This window comes from Canis aureus, chromosome 6, assembly GCF_053574225.1.
Source record: "Canis aureus isolate CA01 chromosome 6, VMU_Caureus_v.1.0, whole genome shotgun sequence".
NCBI classification, from domain to species: Eukaryota; Metazoa; Chordata; class Mammalia; order Carnivora; family Canidae; genus Canis; species Canis aureus.
Window position 1 is genome coordinate 48,785,429 of NC_135616.1, and position 24,277 is coordinate 48,809,705.

The 24,277-nt window shown below is 35.5% G+C and overlaps 1 protein-coding gene and 1 long non-coding RNA gene across 10 annotated transcripts in view; one reads left to right on the top strand and one right to left on the bottom strand.

The window, feature by feature from the left end:
* Nucleotides 1–24,277, top strand: part of RGS7 (regulator of G protein signaling 7) — a 581,352-nt gene that overhangs the window by 552,093 nt on the left and 4,982 nt on the right. For 4 of the 6 annotated variants that reach the window (XM_077901487.1, XM_077901486.1, XM_077901488.1 and 1 more), the window contains 5 exons: nt 480–590; nt 1,854–1,979; nt 6,500–6,686; nt 9,710–9,799; nt 11,992–12,072. In XM_077901487.1, coding sequence (XP_077757613.1) covers nt 480–590; nt 1,854–1,979; nt 6,500–6,686; nt 9,710–9,799; nt 11,992–12,066 — 589 coding nt within the window. In that variant the 3' untranslated portion in view covers nt 12,067–12,072. Of the gene's footprint in view, nt 1–479; nt 591–1,853; nt 1,980–6,499; nt 6,687–9,709; nt 9,892–11,991; nt 12,073–24,277 lie in introns of all 6 variants that reach the window. The other 2 variants (XM_077901490.1, XM_077901489.1) reach the window with 2 other exon arrangements.
* LOC144316050 (uncharacterized) lies at nt 469–24,277 on the bottom strand. Of its 4 annotated transcripts, XR_013381849.1 has the most exons (8): nt 24,152–24,277; nt 18,586–18,817; nt 16,179–16,287; nt 14,958–15,008; nt 11,334–11,465; nt 9,123–9,374; nt 6,913–7,226; nt 469–913 (listed from the first exon to the last, which is right to left on the bottom strand). It is a non-coding gene; the product is annotated as an uncharacterized LOC144316050 (long non-coding RNA). The 4 variants fall into 4 exon arrangements; XR_013381852.1 differs by lacking the exon at nt 9,123–9,374 and having other exon boundaries at nt 475–913; nt 18,586–18,780; nt 24,152–24,270; XR_013381848.1 differs by lacking the exon at nt 9,123–9,374 and having other exon boundaries at nt 476–913.

Sequence of the window (24,277 nt, forward strand, 5' to 3'; positions counted from 1 at the left end):
CTCTCCTCTCCATCCTTTTCTTTCTTTTTTGAACACAGATTTTTTTAAACAGTTAATGATTCCCCCTTTACCTAACTCCTATAAATACTTTTGACAAAAATTCCCATTTAACTCATTCTCCAAGTTGGCTAAAATCAGTTCAGCTGCGAGTGGATTGGTTGACCAAGGATTAGAACTGACTCTTAGCGCTGCTTTTCACACTCTGACATCCTCCATTTTGCTTCTTTTGAATGGAGAGATGTTGCCTCACTTGACTTAGGCATGGGCAGACATGGACTCCTTAGCCACGTCTGTCTTCCAAAATGCACAATAAGTTGATGCATGTAAGTTATTGAAACATGAAAACTGCTGTTGGGTTTTACACTATAAGCAAGCAATTCCTTGACCAGACCTTTTCATATTATATCCTTATTTTGGGCTGGGTATAACTTCAGCCAAAAAAAAAAACTAAGGAAGATGAAAATATTTTTTCTCTCTAGCCTGTTAAGTTACACGGAACAATATTTAGAATATGACCCATTTCTTGTGCCACCTGACCCTTCTAACCCATGGCTGTCTGATGATACTACCTTCTGGGAACTCGAAGCAAGGTATGTGACATTTTCTCTTCTCTTCAAGTATTTCACTTATTTCAGGGCTTAGGTGAAATAGAAAGAATTCCATAGCTGATAACTGTAAGGTCAGTTTCACTCCGTGTCTCTATTAGCCCATGCTATAAAGTTCTCATTCAAGATAATGTTTTTTGAATCTTAAATACTTGGATTTGCGGTCAGATTTGCATTTCTGGAGGACTGGCACCAAATTAGAGGACCAAAAGTTTCAGAATAGGCTATTCAGAGTTGAGATCTTCAGTTCTTGAAACTTAACACATTGTTTTTAGCTTCTTTGAAAATGGACAGGGCTGCAAAGCCCCCTGTATTCAAGCAAAATGAATGTTAAATCCATACTTATATAAGCCCAATACAAATATGTCTTTATAAATTCAATTTTAAAACAAAATGAACTTACCATAAACACTCTTAAAACATCTGACAAAAAAAGACTGACTTTTTCAGAAAACCAAAGCATAATTTAAGACGTCCTGGTTTCCTTCCCTTATATAAGGGAAGACTTAGATTACTGATCCTGACAGAGTCATGAAATGAGCAGTGCCTCTTACTTTACAGAGTGAGGATTTTGTATCTAGTGGCACCTCACTAGACTGTGTTTATGGACCTTTTCTTTCTTTTATTTCCATCAGGTGTCCTTAAATGCTTGACAAGTGCAGACTCTTCATCCCTAAGTTCTAGATTTTATAAATGAGGAATCTGCGCCCCAGAATCTTGTGACTCAGCTAGGATTAGGTCACATATTTCTTCAAAAGCAGATGTATAACCAGAATTGAGGCCTTTTGGTTCCCAACACGTTTTCCCCAAGTATAACATACCACCTCAACACTGCATCATACACTGGCTAAGAATTGAGCTGTGAGGTCAAAATGTCTAGAATATTGCCCCTTATTACCTGCCAGACATTGGCAACTTAAAACTCTCTTTGTGCTTTACTTTCTTCATCTATCTAGTGAGAATCGTAATACTGCCTGTCTCATAAAGTTGCAGAGAAAGATCTAAAAGAGAGAATCCATCTAGAGCACTTAGCACCAAATGCTCAATAAACATTAGATACCACTGCGAATGCCTAACTTATACCTCAGTAATTTCATACAGAACCAACCACCAGTCAGATTTTTTTTCCTGAAAGATGTTAAAGATGGGAACTTCAAGGTATATATGATCCTAAGGGGAAATGTAATCGCAGATGATAGAATTGGTAATGAGAGGAATATATATTTGTCTTTGTTTTATCTCCTATAGCAAAGAACCAAGCCAACAGAGGGTAAAACGATGGGGTTTTGGCATGGATGAAGCACTGAAAGACCCAGTTGGGAGAGAACAGTTCCTTAAATTTCTAGAATCAGAATTCAGCTCAGAAAATTTAAGGTAAGACACATTGTTTGTATCTTATTCTATGTCAGACTTACTGTAATATGTCTGATTATTTTGCACTAAATAGATCAGTTACTCTTACCAACATGATGATGATATGAACCCACTGAATTTCTGCCTCTTGACGGAAGGAAAAAAGGTAACAAAGGCAAAGCCTATCCAGCATTATCAGTTCCTATGATGGTTTATTTTTACACTATCTTTTGATCTTATAAGTATATAAATTTGATGCATTTGAAGTGAACTCCTTAAAGAAGTGTAATAGTTGGACTAATGTATGGCAAAATGAAGTATGGTCAATAATATTTATGTAGTTAAATTATCGATATTTAAAGAAGACTATTATCAACATTAGTCTTCTTTAAAAAAATATTAGTCTTCTTTGCATATTGCTTCCTAAGGTCTAGGAAAAGAAATTTGAGGGCCTATTACAGAGAACTTGAAACAGAACTATGGGGCAGCTGATCCACTTTGCACATTTAAGTACAGCCTCAGGACATGTGAGAGCCACACCACACTGAGCTGTTAGTACAAGACGGCTGTGCATTCTACCCATCTGTTGTGAATATCATCCTTACATATTTTTGAAATTTCTCTAACTTAAGAGGCACCTGGAAATTGAATTTTTAAATGTGAGACACTGCAATAGATTTTAGTGGCTCTGTTTAAGATTACTGAAATGAGTGATAACTTTCCACTACATAAAAATGTTTTTCCATGAACTCTTCCATTCATTATTCTTTTGAAACATGATACCCTAATTTACTGTCCCATGACTTATGCAGTCCTGTGAAATTCATTTACAGGGAGGCCTCAGCATTCATTTATTTTCATTGGAACACTACAGCTCCAGGCATTGTCACATTCTTTTCAGGTGATTTAACAGATACCAATACCAAACCATTCAGAAATATGTAGAACTTTGACAGATGTCCTATGGTTTAAGCAAGATGACCACAGACAGAACCTGGAGGAATGTTATTGTATATGTGTGCCTGTTGTGAATTGTTGGGATTCAGCCTCTTATTCTTTCAAGTTTATGGGAACCCTTCTTGACAGGGCTTTTACAAGATCTAAAGTTGCTAAGGATTCTTTTTTATATTGAGGCCACATCATCAATTATTAAGTATAAGAATGCATAAAAAATAGAGCAGAGATAAAGGATATGGTTAGCCTTTTAGTCGAAGGAGAAGTGGAATTTCCTCTAATTCTCTAAGTTTTTAAATAAGTGCTGACATCATTGGTATCATGATGAAGAAATAAACAAGTAATGAGCCCCACCAGTATCAAATAACCAAATAAAAATGGTTCCTGATCTCATTAAAATTACAGCCTAGTGGTGGATCCAGAGAAGAGATCAATACACAAAATGATGGTTATTTGGCTTGGAGAAGTATAGAGGGATAGCTAACCCAGAGCTGGAGGTCAGCAGAGGCATCCCAAAGAAATGGCTTCAGGCTATGTCCTGGTTGTCAAAAGATAACCGGGCCAAAATTCCACCTCCCCATCCACTAAAAGGAAGAGGGAAGAAGCATTGGGCAAAGGAAATAGTATGGGCAAACTCTGTTTCAAGAATGGATCACTGTTAATTCCTCAGTTCAAGCCTTAACCATTTCTTATCTTGATAATTCTATGTAATGCTAGTTTTTTAGCTAAGTCATTTCATATTAGAAATATGATATATTTTATATGTATATTACATTATGATTATATCCACCACTGTATAAGTATGCCATGCTATATTTCGTGTTTTCTATTTCTGATTATCACACATCTAATCATCACAACAAAAATGAAGTGTAAATATTCTTGCCCCATTTTCAGATAAGTGAAATAAGTTTGGGGGAGGCTAAGCATCTTGTCCAAGTCAGATTGGCTAGTAATTGGCATTCTCGGCTTTCTATAAACCAATATATGTTATACCCTACTGCTCCCCAAATCTGAGCTCCACTTCTTCTGCTTAGGTATCTGGGATTAAGATAAGAGAAACAGAACAGATTAATAGATTAAGGGAAACAGAACAACCCAGTTTACTGGCAGGGCTAATAGAGTTTAAATAAGTCTCAGTGCATCTTATCAAGCAGCTGCCTGCAAGCACCTGCTCTTTATAGAAATATGATGCTCATATGAGCATTTTCTTCAAGTATTAAGACAGTAAAAAGACGTCAAGAAATAACTGCTTATTGATCACTCCTTATTCCTCAAATACAACCTCTGCTATCCATTGGTGTGTTTTTGTTCATTCTTTTTTCAGGTAAAGCATGTAGCATAGCATAAGTACTAATTAAACATAGTAATGTGAATTTTATTGTTGAGTGTCTAAAAATATGTCAAGCCCTCAAAAGTGCCTTTTACATAATTTATCTTATTTAATCTAATGGAAACCTAATAAGATAGACATTATTACCCATTTTACTGATGAAGAACCCATGGCTCAAATACACTTACTTCCTCATATTCCAGCTACTATGTATTAAGAGTAGATGGGATTTTACCAGAGCTCTTTCCATTCTACTGTTACCATAGCACCTACAGTAAGGCCAAGAATAAGAAAGGTGATGATGCTGTTAGGGAGACATTCAAGGGAGTGGTTATGAGCATGCCGTCTACTGCAAATTATCCAGAGGCAAACCCTAGCTAGGACACTTATAGTGGGCAACCTTAACTTAATCTTTATATCCTCAGTTATCTCTTCTTGAAAATGAGAAAAATAATAGTAGGTACTCTAGAGTTGTAGGGACTGCATGAGTTAATATAGTTAAACCACTTAGAATAGTGCCTGCACTTACATATTAGTATAGATGTCATTATTAATACCTCCTCAATCCTTTATTAATTTTTCTGTATTTTCAGGTGCATTAAGACATCATTGCGTCTATAACGGCTTTCTAGAACTCCCTTTTCCAGTCCAGTGCTTGCCCAGCAGAAGGTTCTTTCTTGCTCTGCACTCCCACACTGTATAGTTTGAGCTATTCCTTGAGAGCTCCTCCTGGGCTTCCTAATATTAGGCAGCCATTTGAGTGGTATATCTTTTTCTCTAGTGGTTCCTTGAGGACAAAAATGTTCTTTTGATTAAGGTGTTAAAAGCATGCTGGAGTGAACTTGAATGAGCATGGATTACAACATTTGTGCTCCCTCAGATGGCACATGCCATTCCTATTAGATTACACAGTGTCCAAATCTTTTATTTTTGGAAGAAATGGTCTTGAGCCTTCCCCTTCTGAAAGCAGTAATGGTAGTTTCATGTGTAAGACATTGTCTAAATCAACTGTTACATCTATCTACAGGAAAAGGGTCACTAGAAACTAGAAACTCACTAGATTGAGTAGTATTTGCTATTCTAACTCTAATTCAATTGCTTGGTTGCTTATTTATGACCTTTCATTAATGCCCAAATTAAAACTAAGTACTTATGAAAGTTCTTCTTGTCATGTACCTCTCTTAAGACTCTATAGCCTACAGTGCCCTTCATCTTTGTGGCCATTTTCTCATTTTGTGCATGACTACATCTGCCATTAGAGCAATAATTGATGATGTTGAGGATAACATAGACCTAGTAGTTTCTCTTTTCAGGTACTTTTTCATTTTAACAAATTATAATGATATACATATTCATCTTTTCAACATTATTTCTAGTTCTAACCAAAACATATAACTTAGAGCAAAATTTAAAGAAATTAAACCCATTAATACAATGTGGCCCTTTATTATTAGACTTTTCTATTTGCTCTTATCAACCAAAATATGTTCTAGTGTTCTTTGCTTACAGTATATATATATTTTGTATATATATTCTATGCAGAAGTATATAAAATATATTTATATATTTAGAAATAACTCAGTATATATTTGTTTTTTTCAGAGCTTCTGAATTGCTATGATGTCTCCACAAATTTAAACCTTTCAAACAATGGCATGGGAAAGCTTGTTGCTTCTGTCATTTCATAACTCTCTGAATTAAATAGCCTAAAATTAGTTACTTACCCTGATTTCTCCAGCTAGGGCCTTTTCTGATCTTGTATCCAGTCCTCTTTTAATTCCAGTAAAGCTTCACTGTAATTCTTTTGCCAGATAGAGCAGAAAATCCTTTCCATAGGATTTTCTCATTGCTCAAATGGACAAAAGATCCAAAGAATACAGTATAATGCCCTACTTCATCCCCCCAAGCAGATGCTCTATGTCACCCACCCTAATTCCCTTCAAACTCCTCTCCCTTTCTAAATGATTCTTTAGCAGTGCCATTTTGCTCTACTAAAAATTAAAGTATAAGAATCAGGGCTCTGGGAGAACTGGTTTTAACAGCAAACACTTAAAAGAGATTGTTTTCAACATTTCCTTTTGAAAAATTTATATATTTGAATACAACTAATGAAGAAAAGGCCATCTATGGGAAGCCCTCAGAAAAAAAGGAACTCATTATTATGCATTATCGTGAATAGTATGATCAGTCAATATGTTAGAATTTGCAGATTATGAGGCGTCACAGTAAGTGATTGGTGTTTCATTTTGCATAGATTCTGGCTAGCAGTGGAGGACCTGAAGAAAAGGCCTATTAGAGAAGTCCCTTCCCGAGTTCAAGAAATATGGCAAGAATTTCTGGCTCCAGGAGCCCCCAGTGCCATTAACTTGGATTCTAAGAGCTACGATAAAACAACACAGAATGTGAAGGAGCCTGGACGATACACATTTGAAGATGCTCAGGTTGGTATATGGGTGGGCCTCACCACCGTAAGTCACAGATGTGCTCCTGGGAAGTTAACATTTGACATACTTTTGCTTTATTTTCATTTAATTGGCGACTAGGCTTAATATTTTCAATTTAGATAACTATATGTAAATAACTCCAATTGACTTAAAAGAAAACAGACACGTTAAAAAGAACAGTTACTAGAGCCTGAGAATGCTTTGTAAATTTGAATGTTTTTACCTGAATATTCCTTAAAGGGGAATGGTTGAAATATTGGAACAATTTTACTTCATTTTCTACTTTGTCACTCAGTATGTTAGAAAACACTTATCTAATGGTGGTCCCACCTCAGTAGCACATATTTGAAATCTTAAGTTGTCTTCCAATGTGGAGATTTTAAGTTTCTGGCATTCTTAAATTATTCATTATGATGACTTATCAGAACTAAACTAAGTAGCTTAGAGTTATGTCACACTCAAGCCAGTTTTGTCTCTGATGATACAATAAAATGATAGATTTAGGCATGTATGAATTTTCCAAGTTATCTTTTTAATCTGTGAAAAGAAAAAAAAGGAAATTTATGTTAGATGTTAATTTCCTTAGTGTTTTTTTTTCTCAAACTGGACATAATTGCCTCTTTAGACATAATCTGAATTTCTATTTTCTCTAAAAAATTGTGCTCAAGAAGAACAATAAACTTGAAATGAGAGGATATTATTTTCCTAATGATATGCTGAAATTGGCTTTTAAATCAGACCATTCATACTTCTTAATTTCTTAAACCTCTTCTGGAGAAGAATATTAGTTCTAGAAAGTATCTGGTTTTGAAAATAACAACATTACTAATATAAAATATAGAAGATGAAAAATAAGATACACACATGCCCTTCCTTGTTTGCAGTCTCAGTGGAAAGTACATTTCTCCTGGCTTTGGTTAAAAGAAAAGAGCCATCGTATAGAAAACTAACAATAAGTAAGTAAGTGCTCAGATCTGCTTATTAGGCTGAAACAGCTAACCAGATACCCAGTCTCTCTGGCTCTGCCATGTCCTTCTATTTGGAAATAATTACAGATACACAGAAGAAAGAGCAGGATGAAAATTGTAGCCCTGTTGCTTACTTCTCTGTTGATTTATCTTTCTTTCAGTTCAAGATAAAATTTCAAACATTTTTCTAGAGCCAACAATGTATAAAATGTTTGGGTTAACCTTCCTAAAGTCCTAAAAGGAACATTTCTTTGTTATCTGTGGCATTAAAAATATTCTTGTTTATTAGGCGTTCAATAAAATGAAAGGGCACCTGGGTGGCTATTGGTTAAGCATCTGCCTTCGGCTCAGGTCATGATCCCAGGGTCTTGGGATGGAGTCCTGCATCAGGCTCCCTGTTCAACAGGGAGTTTGCTTCTCCCTCGCCCTCAGCCCCTCCCCACCACTTGTGCTTGCTCTCTCTTTCTCTCTCTCTCTCTCTCTCAAATAAATAAATAAATAAAAATCTTTTTTAAAATGAAAAGGCATAATTTTCTACAGAAAACATTACCACCTGACCCTGTACTTCTTTTTCAGTTAAGTTCAGCTATTTAACTCCAGTTTTTGCTAGTTTTTTTTAAACCTCTTCTTCAAAAATATAGTAATAGAAATTCCTGGCATTATTTGAGAAAAGACCCAGTGTAATGGCTAAGAAAGCCATTTCTAGAGTCATCATTGGCTGAGTTCTAGTCAGAGCTCTGTTGTGTGTCCTCTTCTTCATATTTAAAATGGACATAATAATGGTTCCCAACCTCACTGAGGTTTTGTGAAGATTAAATTTACTAATATAGGCAAGCATTAGAAGTGTGACTGACATATATTCAAGCAGATCTGAGCACTTACTATGGATAACTCCCTTACTTTGCTAAACGTAAGGCCTTTGGGCCTCACAACAACCTTTTTTATGTATTAAAAAAATGAGAGTCAGAAAGATGAATAAATTGGCCTAAATGTATATGTCTGTAAGTGGCAGATCTTGAGCACAGTAAGATTTGAATCCCAAAAAGCTTGACTCCAAAATAGGACATCACCCCACTTTTCCAACAACAAATTCTGATAGGGTCCCAAATGTACCATACTCTTGGAGATGAGCCTTAGGCTAAATATTGAGCAAGAGTAAATCCAGATTATTGCCAGTATGTTTGAGATCAGGGAAATGAGTCATTTCCTAAAATATATATTTTCTGCAAACAGAGATTAGGACATCCAGGATACTCTCTGCATCTAACTGGTATTTCACTAGACTAGAAAGATGAAGGAGTTTTTATGCTCCATTGAGCTGCAGTGGGCGAGAGCAGAATCTACCTCGATTGGGCTAGCAGTGAATTGGATGAATACACTTTTTTCCTTGACTTCTTCATCTACCAATCTTCATCCTCAAGATAGAGCACTGCAGACTGATTAGGATTAAATTTTAAATATTTACCTAATCTGTCACTGAAGGAGTTTTTTAAAAAGCATACAAATCAGGAGATTTAGCAATTAAATATCCCAAAACTTATTTTTGGACTTGTGCTCTGGCCCAAAGTGGACGTGGATGACAATTTTCCATATAATTTGCACCAAAGAGATGACTCATCTGGTAAGTCTGCATCCTCCAAGAATATGTAGATGCCAAAGGTATCTAAGATGATTACTCAATCTTGACTTCACATCATTCACTTTTGGCCTGGAATAACTTTAAGAGAGAGCAGATTTATATTCTCAAATGACCTATATAAATCAACCACTTGATTAAAATTATTTCATGACATTCCACTAACTGAATTCCATTTTTTTTAAAGGATTGGATGTGATTTTTCTCCTCTGTAGCTCTCAAACCAGTTCAAATATTGATCCATGAATAAAACAATAAATTTGAAGATTTAGGTGTTCTCTAAACACAAAATATTAACATTGTCAACTTTAGCTGCCTCCAGATTTGTTTTTGGACCATATCCTATATTCCTATCATAGTATTTTATTTTCCCTGAGAAATAATAAAGAAGCACTTCAACCATTATTTCTTTTTAGGAGCACATTTACAAATTGATGAAAAGTGATTCATACCCACGTTTTATAAGATCCAGTGCCTATCAAGAGCTTCTACAGGCAAAGAAAAAGGTATTGGTTCTTTGTGACCTTTTTCGATCTGGTTCTCAGTTATAATTATATGGAGTAGTTCCCTCTGCTGAACCCAGGGTATTGGACAAATGGTAAGTGAACACACTCCAAGACCTTCCCCAAACCTTTGCATTTTATAAGGGCCATTTAAGGTGTTTTTGTTTTGTTTGTTAATTGCTTATTTTCTTTTTTGTTTTGTTTGTTTCTGCAGATGTTCATGCTTTACAACGTTTTTTAGAAGCTGTTTTCTTGTTTCATGTTAGTCTTCTGTATGTCTAGTTTAAAGAAATAAAAATTACAATAATGAAAAGGAAGGAACAACATCATTAGGTCAAAAACTTGAAGAAGGTTTTCTTTTTCCAGTAAGCTTAAGTGTATATTTTTAGCCACATGCCCCATAATTAACTATAGACTCATTTTTTTCAATAATAGCTGTCAAAACAGCTATATTATATATAATGGTTGCTTCAGAATATTTTAACTTGGCATTTATCCTGGACTTCTTAGTATCCCTAAGTGATAAATTTTACACACCTAACAAGGTAGCCAAACATTTTGGAAGGGCAGCAATATACCTCATTATTCAATTAATATTTATAATCAATATAAACAATAAAGCAGGATATGGAAAATCTGAATATAAAAATCAACACTCTTCATTATTTTTAATGTTAAAATAGTCCATAACTTCTTGAAATTTTGAGATTAAATTGTAATTTTGTGTGATTCATGATTGTCATCTAGGCTAATGGGATTTTTCAAAGTCCATGGCCTTTGCAGCTGGAAGCAGATACTCTCTCGTTGCAGGTGTTTAGTACAGCAGCCACTAGCCACATGGGTTATTTACATTTAAATTTAAATTAATTATAAGCACATAAAATTCTAGCCAGATTTCAAGTGCTCAGTGGCCACAGCTAAAGGCTTCTGAAATACTGGACAACATAGAATGAAATTCCCATCTTTTCGGAAAGTTCTGTTGGACAGCAGTCCTCTACAGAATCGATGTAAGCAACAGAAATCTAGTCCCAACAGAAAATTATGAGGAAATTTGGAAGATATTCCACTAGATTTTCAAATATGTAGGATTTACACATCAGCGTAAAACCTTCACATATCTATTTCATTTCAATGTCATTTGATTTTGCTTGAAATCATGCCATTTTATTTGCATAGGAAGTGTTTTGGTATTAAAAATAAAAGTACTCATAAAAACAGAGGCTATGCCCTGTATCTAGAATCCTTCCTTGGCAGCTTTCTACCTTCCTGGTCCCTGTGATTTAGAACATGGATTTGCTGTCGCATCATTTCATCGTCCTGTCTTTTTCTGTTCTGTTTTCTTTGCTTTCTTTTTATTTATGTTCCCTATTTCCCTTTGCCCCATCCCACCCCACTCATGTAAGTCGGAACACTCAATGGATCGCAGAACATCTTTTGAGAAATTTGCACAGAATGTGGTAAGTTTTATTTTTTTGAGGAATTAGAAATCATTAAGTCCAATTGGGAAAATTCCCCAATTTCTAGCCCCATCGCTCACCTTGCATCCTTTGATGTAACAACAAAAGCATTGCCTTTATTCAAATTCAGAACTTTGTGCTTCCTGCTTATCTTTCTGTCCCAACTCTTTCTAGAGTAAAGATGTCATCCATGAAAAGCCACATGTATCAAACTAAGGTTTGGAAAGAAGTGTATATTATGACATATAAAATGAAGAAATGATTATTTTTTTGTATTTTAATTTTTATTCTATTTATCCCTTTCTTAAAAATAGTGCATGCATTTCTACATGCTCTTTCTCTTAGCCCTTCCTAAGGCTTAAAAGATAAGGAACAATGAGGGTTCTGTGCTTTTTACCTCTGCAGGGAGAAAATGACCTAATGAGCAGTTTAAAGCCAAAAACTTGTATGAATGGTGGTCGGTGACAAGATATGCCCCACCAAAGACCCACCAGCATGCCTCTCTTATGCTTTATTTTTCAGGAAGGTGTTGAAAACTGTTGCATAAATCATCCAGGAAACCAGTAGTTTTCCTACCACTGTTTTCCTAGTATCTTGCCATGTGTTTTGGTGATATTTTGGTGATATATTTGTTTGTGGGATTCTTTTTTTTTTCTTTTTGTATTGTGCCAGTGCCTTTGGAACTTTCTGACGTTGTATAAACTCAAACTAAAGCCTTCAACACATTTATTTTTATAGGGCAGAAACATCCCTATTTTCCCATGCCATAAAAACTGTACACCAACACTGAGGGCCAGCACTAACCTGTTATGAAAAGAGGTAGAAAAATCTTGGTTTATACTCAAGTTTGTCTGCATTGTCTGTTGAGTTGTGTGGTTAGCTCCATGCTGCTGTGTGTGTGTGTGTGTGTTGTGGCTTTTGCTGTGATGGCCAGTTAAGTGGAGTTATGTGTGTTGAAATGTAAGCAGATTGGATTCAACAAAGATGCTGTTTTTGTTTTTAGTTTCCTTCAAGGATCTTTGTGGTGGGGAATGTTAATCATTTCTATTTATGAATTGCCAGTTGTGACTCGGCACAGAGTATTTGAAAGAGTTTAAAAAGCAGTATATGCTTTGAACATTCAATGTGATTGCACAAATTAAAGGGCTGGAAAATGAAGGACTCCAGGAATTAATCACTCTATAAACTTCACAAAATTTTGGCTGGCTTTATTGGAATCTCTGACCTTTAAAATAAAATTTTCCTAAACATGCTTCATAAGTCACCATGGGAAGATAAAGACAATATTTTTAAAAAGCTTCAAGATTTTTCTGGAGAAAGTAGACATAAGGCTGTTGCACAGTGGTCTGTGCAATGTTTAAGAATTTTTTTCTAAATTCGTCCCTTTCTAACATAATGCTGACAGAATATTGTTTTAAAGATTGGAATGGAAGTTTCTGTGGTATAATTTAAAATAATAACACAACATAAGGAAGATGGAAAAGGGAAGCAAAATGGTTGTCTTTCCTCCAACACCATCCCCAATTCTAACTTCCCCAACTCTTAAAATAGTACCCCATTGTCACACGCTGCAAACTTTAAGAAAAGCTAGGAAATAAGGGGAAGACAGGCTCAATCATCTACAGCCTTCAGTCAAAATTCATACATGAAATGACAGCCATATTCCAGCCATTGTGCTATTTCTCAGGAGCATGTAGAGGGTAGAGACTTTAACTGCTAAGGAGCCTGGAGGTATAAACAAGATGTGACACACAGGAGAAAGATAAACTATTTCTACTTGGTATTGGGGTAGGGAGGAAGCACCAACAGATAATGTGAGAATTCTCAGAGGAAATTATATTTAACTGGACATATTGGATTTCACTAGAACAAGAAGGGCAACCATCCTTTTAAGGGGAAGTGGAGAAAAGGCTGGAATTACTGGAGAAAGAGAAGTTGTGTAGCATCTTCTTTCATACAACATACAAATAAGTTACAGATAATCTTCAGACACCATTGTTCACGGTCACTTTTTCCATCCAGGAAAACAAAAATTAATAGTTTTAATTGAATATTTTGTTTCTGTCATACTTCTGAAGAGATGGAGTAAGGAATTTAGAAAATCTCTCTGATTCCCTCAATAGAATACAAACAAATATATTTATGAGTCATGAGAAGTGTCTATCCTGAAAATTATCTAAATACAAAAACAAAAATTGATGTATTATACAACATTAAATCTTAGGATGGTTAGTTTCTATTTAAAGTTCCCTTTAATTCTTTCTATTCTTATTTCTTTTTTACTTTCCCTTGGTCTTGTTTTGCTCCATGTTTATGATCACTTTTATGGTCAGCATTATGTAAGTACTACATAATAAATTAAATAGGATATCTTTACAGGATCAATAAAGTAATTCTTACACAAGATGAAGGATGAGTGATTTTATTATGACCAGGTAGACATAATGAAGGAAATTTGTAGTTTAAATAAACATTTTAAAGGACTCCTATGTGCAGGTTAGTCTGGTAAATTACAGGGAGGCTACAGGACAGACTATTCAAAAAAGAAATATAGTAGGGAACATATAGGTAAATAAGTATGTAGACTATGAAAAGAACATGGCAAAGTGAGATCATAATAGTTCATGTTCACTGAGTGCCTGCCACTGAACTAGGCTCTGCCCTAGGAACTTTATCTTACCTAACTTAATATAATCTGACCCTGCAAGTTAGGTATTATTATACCCATTTTATTGTATTATTATTGTTATACTCATATTATTATACTCATTTTATCAGTGAGAAAACTGAAGAGTCAGAGGAGGTGCATAATTTGCCCAGAATCACACAGCCTTAAAGGAGCTTACACTGACCCAAAATTCATTTTTCCCAAATTCTTTCTTTTTCCATTGAACACTTTTCTCCTTAATATTCTTCCAATAGCAATATTTAATAGCTTAATAGCATCACTGTTTTGTTACATACGAGATCAAAAATTTTTTGCTAGACAGTTCTCAATACCATTGGAACTTCTGTTGGTTACTGAGAGTAACAAACTCTTACCAGCACCTTGGAGAATAATTATAATAAACAGTTAACAGTTGCACGGCATTTTGCAGTCTTCCAAAGACATTCTTTTTTGTTTGTTTTGTTTTGTTGTTGCTGTTTACATACATGGCAGTCTTGGGAGATGACCAGGCAGGTGCCACTACCCTTTCACAGATGAGCAAATTAAGAAATAGTAAGATGAGATCCCTTCACCAGTATCACTTAGTTGTTGAGTATAAGACTCAGAACTAGAAGCAAATTCTGATTTTAAATTCATTACTCTATTGATTACTCATTTTCGTTCATTATGCCCAACACTGGAAGGAAAAATAAAACTCATATTTGTGTAATACCTTCACCTTGCCCTATTGTCTCAAGACATCTCATTTCCTGTGATTTACTTTTTTATTATTTTGTTTTCCTTGTCATCAGATAAGACCTTAGGGGTAAAGTCTTTCAAGATTTACTGTTCTCTCATGCCTTTAAATGTTATTAAGTTGATGTCTCCATCACCAAATCTGACCCCATTTCTGCAACCACTAAAGTCTCATGACATCTGCCTGCCACACAAACCTCAAGTAGAACACACAGAAAATACGAGGAAAACAGGCTATGAGGATTGATTGTCCATGCCTTCAACCAAAATTCATAAATCAAGTCCTGGCAGTACTACTCACCTCCTTTCCTCAGTTGGTGTGAAGGGGAAGTTAAATCAGCTGGACTCTGGGCTAGAAAATGAGAAATGAGAAATAGAGAGTGTTCGCTATTGAACTCCCAGGAACTCAATAATCCAATTGCTTTTAGGGAAAAATTTTACCCTTTCTCAATGAAGCCCAGTATCTGCAGAGCCTTTAAAAGATATCATGACCATTTGTTATCCCATTTCCACTGCCCTGATGGGGAAGGTGTGCTCTGGAGATGGCCACAAATTACCAGAAGTTGTGGAAACTCTGTGAGAGAATTTTAACAAAAGCACTGAGTTGACCCTGAAATCAGTTGACCTTTTGGGATCAAATCTTTATTTAACTCTATAATTGATTAGTATGCATATAGATAAGAAGAAATGTAAATATAAATCCTATAACTTGCTTGGAGTGTTAAAAAATGTGAAAGATATAACACTTAGTTCTTTTAGAATGTTCTTTTTGGTTACATCTAATTAAATTCTTTTTTAAAAATACAAATTTAGGTTTTATTTTTTCAAGTCTTTTAAAAAAAATTTTATTTAAACTCAATTTGCCAACATATAGTGTAACACCCTGTGCTCTTCTCGTCATGTGCTCTCCTTAATGCCCATCACCATCTAGCCCATCCTCTCCCCATCTCCCCTACATCAACCCTCAGTTTGTTCTCTATAGTTAAGAGTCTCTTACGGTTTGCTCCCCTCTCTTTTTTTTTTTTTTTTTTTTGCCATTCCCCTATGTTCATCTATTTTGTTTCTTAAATTCCACATATGAAGTAATCATATGATTTTTATCTTTCTCTGACCGACTTACTGCAATTAGCATAATATACTCTAGCTCCACCCATATCATATATATCTCACAATGTCTTTATCCATTCATCAGCTAATGTATATGTGGGCTCTTTCCTTAATTTGGCTATTGTTGATAATGCTGCTATAAACATCAGGGTGCATGTGCCCCTTTAAATCAGCATTTTTATATCCTTTGGGTAGTGCAATTGCTGGGTCATAGGATAGTATCCAAAATCTATAAATATCTTATCAAACTCAATACTCAAACAATAAATAATCCAATTAAGAAATGGTAGAAAACATATAGAGACATTTCTTCAAAGTAGACATCAAGATGGCTAACAGACACATGAAATGATGCTCAACATCACTCATCATTAGGGAACTACAAATCAAAAACTGATGAGATGCCACTTCATACCTGTCAGAATGGCTAAAATTAACACAAGACACAACAGATGTTGGCGAGGATGTGAAGAAAAGGGAATCCTCTTACACTGTTGGTGGGAATACAAACTTGTGCAGACACTCTGGAAAACAGTATGAAGGTTTCTGTTATATAATGAAGTCTTTCATTATATTTTTAAGATACTGTCAATGACCCTATGGGTTGTTTCTAGTCCTGATTAAATGATTTTTAGCTTGGTTTTCATCAAATGTGAAATCTAGCATAAAATATTCTCTAGGTCTCCCATCAGAGGTGGGACTACCTCTCTGGTAGCTAAGCATCTGCTCCTCAGCAACCTTCATGAGGATCTCTGTCTTTGGAGCATCTGTCCGTCCCTCACTCTCTGCACCTGCTCCCTGGTGCCCGTGCCCCCTTCTTCGCACCCCCCCTCCCACCTCCCTGAAGGTTCCCTGCAGACATTAAAGTGGTGATTCACCTGGAAAAAATATTCTCTAGGTACCCTAACAACCATCAGGATTATACACTGAGACCACCCTGTCACTTCAGTACAACCCCATTAATAATACAGATTCCAGGTTTGGGAAATACAGCCCCAGATGAGCTGTGAGCAATGCTAGCTAGGAGTAGGTCAATGCAGTGTCAAATCTATTCATGTGGACCCCCATTTGGAGTGGACACTGGCTCTGCTTAAACCATGGCACTTCTGGTCAAGTGCTCTAGATTTTGCTGTTTGGGTTTACAGGTACATTCGTGTAGATAAACTTTGTTGGATCCCAAAGCACCTAAAGGGAAAATGTATAAACTTATCACTTGCCACTTGTTCATTTTTATTTTTATTCACCATGAATAATACCAATAGGGAAAATTGACCTAGTAATCTAAGATCCACTCATATGCTACATTTTTATCATTGTTTTATATACCATTTTACTGGGTCCAGATTATTCATTCATTTAACATACATTAAGTTTTACTATACTACAGCCTATCTTTACTTTCATTTCCTTTGATAGCAATTTCTACCACAATGAAGTCTCTACTTATACAAATCTTATAGTATTCAGAATGGTCATTCTCTACATTGTGTTTATACTAATGAAGTTGCATTATAGTAAGACCTCCATGGAGTTAGTGAGATCCTTGATTCACATATACATCCCTCATAATGAAGCAGATAATCTTCTTCACATAAACGTCTATCATGATAGGATTATGAACTATGAGAGGGTAGGTTTTGATTTTATATCTGTACATCTTTGAATTTACCATAAGGAGAACTTTGTGCATATTTTTTTCTGGTTGAGTTCTGTAGACTTTGTTGCTTGAGATTACAGGTATGTTCATAGAGATCTGTGATAGAAAATTCCTAGAACATCTTAGGTAACTATAATTTATAAACTGGGTATTGGCTTTCCCACCATAGATATTATCAGAAAACCTAAAATCAATCCGCTCAAGGATGAACCATTTTCTCCTCTTTCTTTTATGGACCTGGAACTCACCTCATTTATCATTTTGTTATTGGCATATATGGCTATCCATCTTCTTTTACTGAAACTATTTACGGTGATAACTTAGCTTAGAAAGCAATTTCAGGTTCCCTGCAGCATGATGTAAATTGATCGGTGTGGAATGTATCAGACTATGTAGCCTATTTCGTTTGGACAACTTATCTTTATTTTCCCCTAGTAACATCATTAGATCTTAAATTGCCACTCAAGTTCTATAAACTGTGGAGTATATAGTGGTTTTTGGTCAGGGAGCATCCAGTGCAACCCTGGGGGTTTCTAGGGAATGATCTGACACTGCTGAGTAGGAAGTCCCCAGTGGGAAATTTCCCTGTTGCTAGCACATATGTCAGAGGCAGAAGTTTAATAGCATTTCCCAAAGTACTGTTTTAATATACTGAAGGCCTTGGATTTACACCAATGGTTACAAGGCCCCAGCTTCCTGTGTAGCTAGAAACCATCCTGGAGGCTGTATGTAACAGGTTTATAACCCAGTAGTACCCATGTATCCAAGCACTATTGAATTCTTTAATCCAATAATAACAACAGCAACAACAAAAACAGTTATTAAGCATCTACTATGGGTCAGACACTTTGCTCCTTATCTTAGAATACATAGATAATAGCTGTAAGCCATTCTGATGGCTTAAACATTCTGATATAGCCACTGCTATTAGGAAGTTTACAGTTCATAACAGATAAGATATTAATGGAAATAACTACTTTTGGGACACCATTAACATGTGCACCTAAGTTGGTTCATTCTCAAAAAAAGGTAACTGTTCAATGAACAGATATTCCTACTAGCTTTCTGCTAGCTTACTTCATGTAAATCATGACCGTTTCTCTTAAAGCAGCACAGAAGAGGCAGGGAGAAAGAAAGTTAAGGCCTAAGCAAGAGACCCACTTACTGTATAGTTGGGGAATGGCTCTGAAGGAGAGGGGACAAAGGTAGAACCAGAAAGAGTTCTGAGGACCTGACAAATGCAGTAGTGTTGCAGGCAAGGACTGCTATGAGGTCTCCAACTTAGAGGAGCATAGTACAAAAGAAGGTAATCAAGGAGACACCGTGTATCCTGGATCCACACACTGGGCCATCTTCATCTCTGCAGAAGATGCAGGTAGAAAGCAAATTAGGAGAACCTAGAGACAGGAGGACATGTCATATGTTAATTATTTCTAGATATGATGTCATTACTAGGCAGCCCTGTATCATCACCAAGTCATATATTTCTTCTTTTCAGTTACCCATTCTAAAGCACATGTACCATCATTACGTGTTGTTGGTATTTCTTTCTGAAACATTTTTCAGAAAAGAAAGCCATTAAAGAAAAGAAAGCCATTTTTATGCTGATGTCCAGCTATGCATGTGATTTTTACTTTTCTGTAATTTTTGCTAGTGTTTAGAGGCAATAAAACTAAAATAAACAATTTAAAATACATAAACAATAGACATATTTATATAAATTGTATACATGTTTAGATATAGATATATTATGTTCAATTCTACAGACACCCTCCTGCATTTTCTTAGGCACTTGCCAAGTACCATAGTGCAAGCCCAAACTGGACAAAATCCCATATCCTCTGCATTATGTGTCACATTTTGATGGCTGTTTTTTTCATTGTTGTTTTTCAATGGCCAGGATCTAAGAGTAATAACAAACATTGAACAACTCTAAATACAATACTTGTACCTGTAATTCCAACCAGAAAAGACCATTATTAAGATAGTCTTGTGATAGTTATTGGAATTTTAAAATACCATTTTAAAACTACACTGACTATTGTTTCTGGAGAAAATTTCTACCATTTTTTTGGTTTATCAAGTAGTTTCAGTTTATTTGCTTTGATATGAAAGATTCTTTTCCCATCTATTTCATCAGCAATAGAAAAAAAATTACCCAGTAGACATGGCTGAGATACAAAGGGGAATACAGGCATCTATTATCAAGACTATTCACTTGAAATATACTTATTAATATCTAGAAGGAACATATTTCTAATACCAGACAGTAAAGGCTGTTGGGAAGTCTTTATCCTTTCTAATTTAAGAGTTAAGTCTTCAGGTACTTTGTGAAGATACTGAGAAAGATGAATTTTTTGGAGCCTCCAAATTGAAAAAAAAAATGTAGAGGCTCCAATTCCTGCAGGTCCAGCTTCCAGCCCATTGTGTGAACCTCTTCTGTGGACTCAGTGACAAGTAGGCATCTAGCATTTGCTGTCTCCCAAACTCCAGAGATGTGGGAGCCCTAGATGTTGCAGACACTCCACACCACCTTCTAGAAATTCACTTCTTATTTTCACCCTAATCTGCTTCTCTGTAACTTCCATATAATGACCCTACTTCTGTCTCCAGAACAGGACAGAATAAACCAAGCACTCATCTAGATCTAGACAGCTGTCAAATTACTTGAAGGTGTGATTATATCAACTCCTCTCAAGTGTTCCTTTTAATTCCTTTAGTTAAAAATCTCTAATTCATTGTTTTTCTGTGTGTCAACTACCCATATCCCATATCTCAAAATCGCCAGGGACTTGGAAAACACATATTTCACGACTTCATCACAGATAAACTGAGCCAGAATCATTTTCTCCACCCCCTCCTCTTTTTCTTTCCCTATTTGCATTTGTTACAAACATATCAGAACAAAATAATGTTTACAAACTGTGATCCAGGTAGAAGCATTCCTACCGGACCTCTCCTTACCAGGGATCAGTGGTTCTCACATTTGACTGCAGCAGAAACACGTGGTAAGACAGATTGCTAAACCTCTTGCCTCTTATGAGGTCTGATTACTATTTTTCTGGTGAGATCCAAGAATTTTCATCTTTAATTCTTAAGTGATACTATCTATTCCTACTGGCTTTGATACTACCCTCTGAAAACCATTGCCCTAGACTAACTGATGGATGCTCTCTTCTCTCCAGTGATAGATGCCAAGGGCACACTGTCACAGCTGAGAGGCTACTCTCCAGTTGTGCCCATAGCATTTTGCAACCACCAGTTGAATTATATGATGAAGAGTCAATTGTGTTTGTTCCCATGTTCAGTTTATAATTACTGAATTGATAGTAATTACATAATTTACTTAAATATATTAGCTGCTGAAATTTGAGTATGAAAAGAAAAATAGATGTTCCTATGAAAACTAAGCTAAACACAATAAAACTAGATAAACACTTAAAAATTGCTATCAAACTAAATCTGAGTGAGACTTGCACAGGAAAGTGTATTTCTAATGTTTCTAATTTAATAATCTCCTGTTCTTTTATCATCTTAGTTGCTTACTTCCTACATTTGTCTGTGAATAGTCCTCCAAAACAACTGAACACAATACTCAAGATGTAACCCAACCAACAGACATTGGGAATAATGTCTTCCAATAGGAAAGGAAATAGGAGGAAAGAACATGTCATGTAACTTTTACAAACCAGCCTGAAAATTGCATCAGTTCCCCCACCCTAGCTTAACGCAGCCATGTCAAAATGGAGAGTCATTTGGGACTTAAACTTAAAAAAAAAATTGTTTTTCTCATGAAATGAGATCTCCTCAATCTTGTCTTTTGCAGCTAGAATTTTGGTTTAATGTTTACTTATTTTAATCTAAGTTTGGTTTTTATCCTTCTTTTCATTAAACTCTATCTTGTGAGTTATAGCTTTATAAAATAAGTTTTCAGGGATCCTTGGGTGGCTCAATGGTTTAGTGCCTGCCTTTGGCCCAGGGCATGAATCCTGGAGTCCCCGGGATCGAGTCCGACGTCGGGCTCCCAGCATGGAGCCTGCTTCTCCCTCCTCCTGTATCTCTGCCTCTCTCTCTCTATGTCTATCATAAATAAATAAATAAATCTTTTAAAAAATAAATAAAACAAGTTTTCACGGCATTTCTTTGTTACCCAGCCTTTTAACCAAGGTTGCCAAATTTGCATCATACATACATTTTATCAGAACTACATCAGTTTAATGGTGAAAATAACTGATTAAAATGCCATAAAGAACAGAGAGGAAGGCAGATTTCCACTGCTCCAGTAACTAGCACACCGTGAAGATAGTTGTTTGTTTAGTTATGAACTCACCCTTCTCTGTCTTGGCTACAGAGGTACCATGAAAGAGCACTACATATCTTATTCCATAAACCTTTGTTTTAGCGACCTCCTGTCATCAGGTCTGGTGAACCCATGAGCATGTACATGACAAAGATCTAACATAGTTTACATGAGGAGTTCTTTGCAAACAAAGAATTAGAAGGACAATATGCCATTAGAAAAATGAACAAAGCACTTGAACAGTTTTAAAAGGATACAAATAATAAATACATGAGAGAACAAACAGAAAACCTATCTTCATTAGTAGCCCCGTATAATTTAAAAAGCAACAAAATAACTTTTTCCTCCAAGTAGCTTATTTTTAGTATTTTTTTCTAGTGTGAGAAAAGGGGTAAGTAAATCAGTGATTTAATACACTGTTAATAGGAATATGAATTTCTAAACACTTTTTTCAACAAAACTTTACAGAATGTGTCAAAAGTTTTAAAATTCTTCTTGCACTTTCAGTCAGTAATTCAACTGTTAATAATTTAATCTTAAGAAAACCTACATGCATACAAGAATATGCATTGCATCATATATAAAATATAAAACACAACCTTAATGTACAATTGTGAATTTCTTAAATACATTAAGGTAGATATACCCGATGGAATATTATGCAGTTATTAAAAATTAGATTTTAGAGCAGTGACTGTCATCTTTTTTCCACCCACATTTGACATAGGAATGCATATGTGTTTGTGTTTGTATGTATATGTAATATATTGTATTACTATATAAATGCTTGTGTGTGTTTATATGTGTAACTAAAATAACATTTCAGAAACAGTACATTCCTTTATTATATGTGATACACTTTGATATATTCCTATTTATTCTATAATATTTAATTTTTTTTCTTAATGTTAGTAGCATCTATCTAAATTGATCTTGCCCACTAATGCAATGAATTTGAACAAAACAATATTTTAGAAAACACATGTAACATGAATAATTGACCAAAATATAATCATTTTAAGATGTCTGTTAATGATAACAAGCCAATGCTATGCACAGTATAATTTCATTTCTGTAAAAAAATGAAATTAAAATATTTTTATAAAAAAGGATACATAGTAGGTAAATAACTATTCAAGTAACATTTATTTCTTCTCTATATTTTTCTATGTTTTCCTCATTTTTTCTAAATATTTTAAGCTAAGGAAATGAAAGTATTTGGCTTTAAGTTTTCTTTCTCAGTCTAAACAGGAAGCTAGTAATAGATACTTAAATGTAAACATGTTCATAAACATGAACATAATACATAATACATAATATTATATTTTTAGTACATAATAATAGAACTTTTTCCGTGCTCCACATTATACATACCAGCTCCCAAACTATCTATAGTTTACCTCCTTACCTATAGTACCTCCTTCCTTCCTTCTTCTCAACAATTTGAGCTTATCTTTTTTTCATTTGTTTTTATTGAAGTTCAATTTGCCAACATATAGTATAACACCCAGTGAATTTGAGCTTATCTTTAACTTTCTAGGAACTGACACTCTCCATAGTTTTGTTAAAATTATTCACACGTTTAGTAAACTCAGCTACAAGGTTGCCCAGGAGAATTGGTTCCATTTCCAGCAGGGAAGAGATTTCCAAACACCTACTTTCGCTTCAATTCTTTCTTAACACCTTCCCAGCTAGTGTTCTTGATAGGAACAACCAAAGCAAAATGAGTTAAACAGGCCCAGATTCTGTCAATTAGTCTATATTTAGGGTGTGACCAGTATTCCCCATATGTCACTCCACTGTGTCTCTCTTCCCTTAAGGTAAAAGTTACTTAACCCAAGATATTTGAGTCTTGTTACCTTAGTTTCCAGGAGCTTATTTTTTAAGTATAATTTCAGCCAAGGAACTCAATCAGCTCAGGCAAAGAATCAAGTATGTATTGAGGGATTCTATAATGTGAATGTTGTTTAACAGCTGTTGATTGTTTCACCAAGCCAGTTGACCTAATGAGTTATACCAAATGGCTTATAAATATGTGAGGTCTGATTCTCTGGGCAAGACAGTCCAGAGAGAATCACCAGAGGAGTTTAGGGGGCAGTTAGAAGGCTCTAGCAAGGACATGGATAAGAAGGTCATCTTTGAAAAGTGAGTACAATCTGAACAGGTAGATACATGGGTAGGTGACCAAGCTGATAGAGTATCAGGTGCAAAGGCCAAAGAATCATTCATTTTGTGGAGTGACAACAGGCAGTTTGAAAAGCCAGGAAAGCTAGATTTTGGAATCCAGGCAAAGGCGATAGTATTTATAAGTGAAGCAGGGCATTTTCAACATGAGAGTAAAAGAACAAACAGTATCCTTAAGTTCAGTGCCTCTAATTGCACTCCCTATCTCTAGTCCAGCAGTATCACATTATCACCAAGCAATCAGCACCTTATCATGTAGCAGTGGGCCTGGGCCTCTCTCTGGTCAGACAACTGGATCACGTACAACAGACCCTGAGATGGCAAAACTTGCACTTTCCTATTCTTGGTCTGTGGCCTCTGGAGCCTCTGGAGC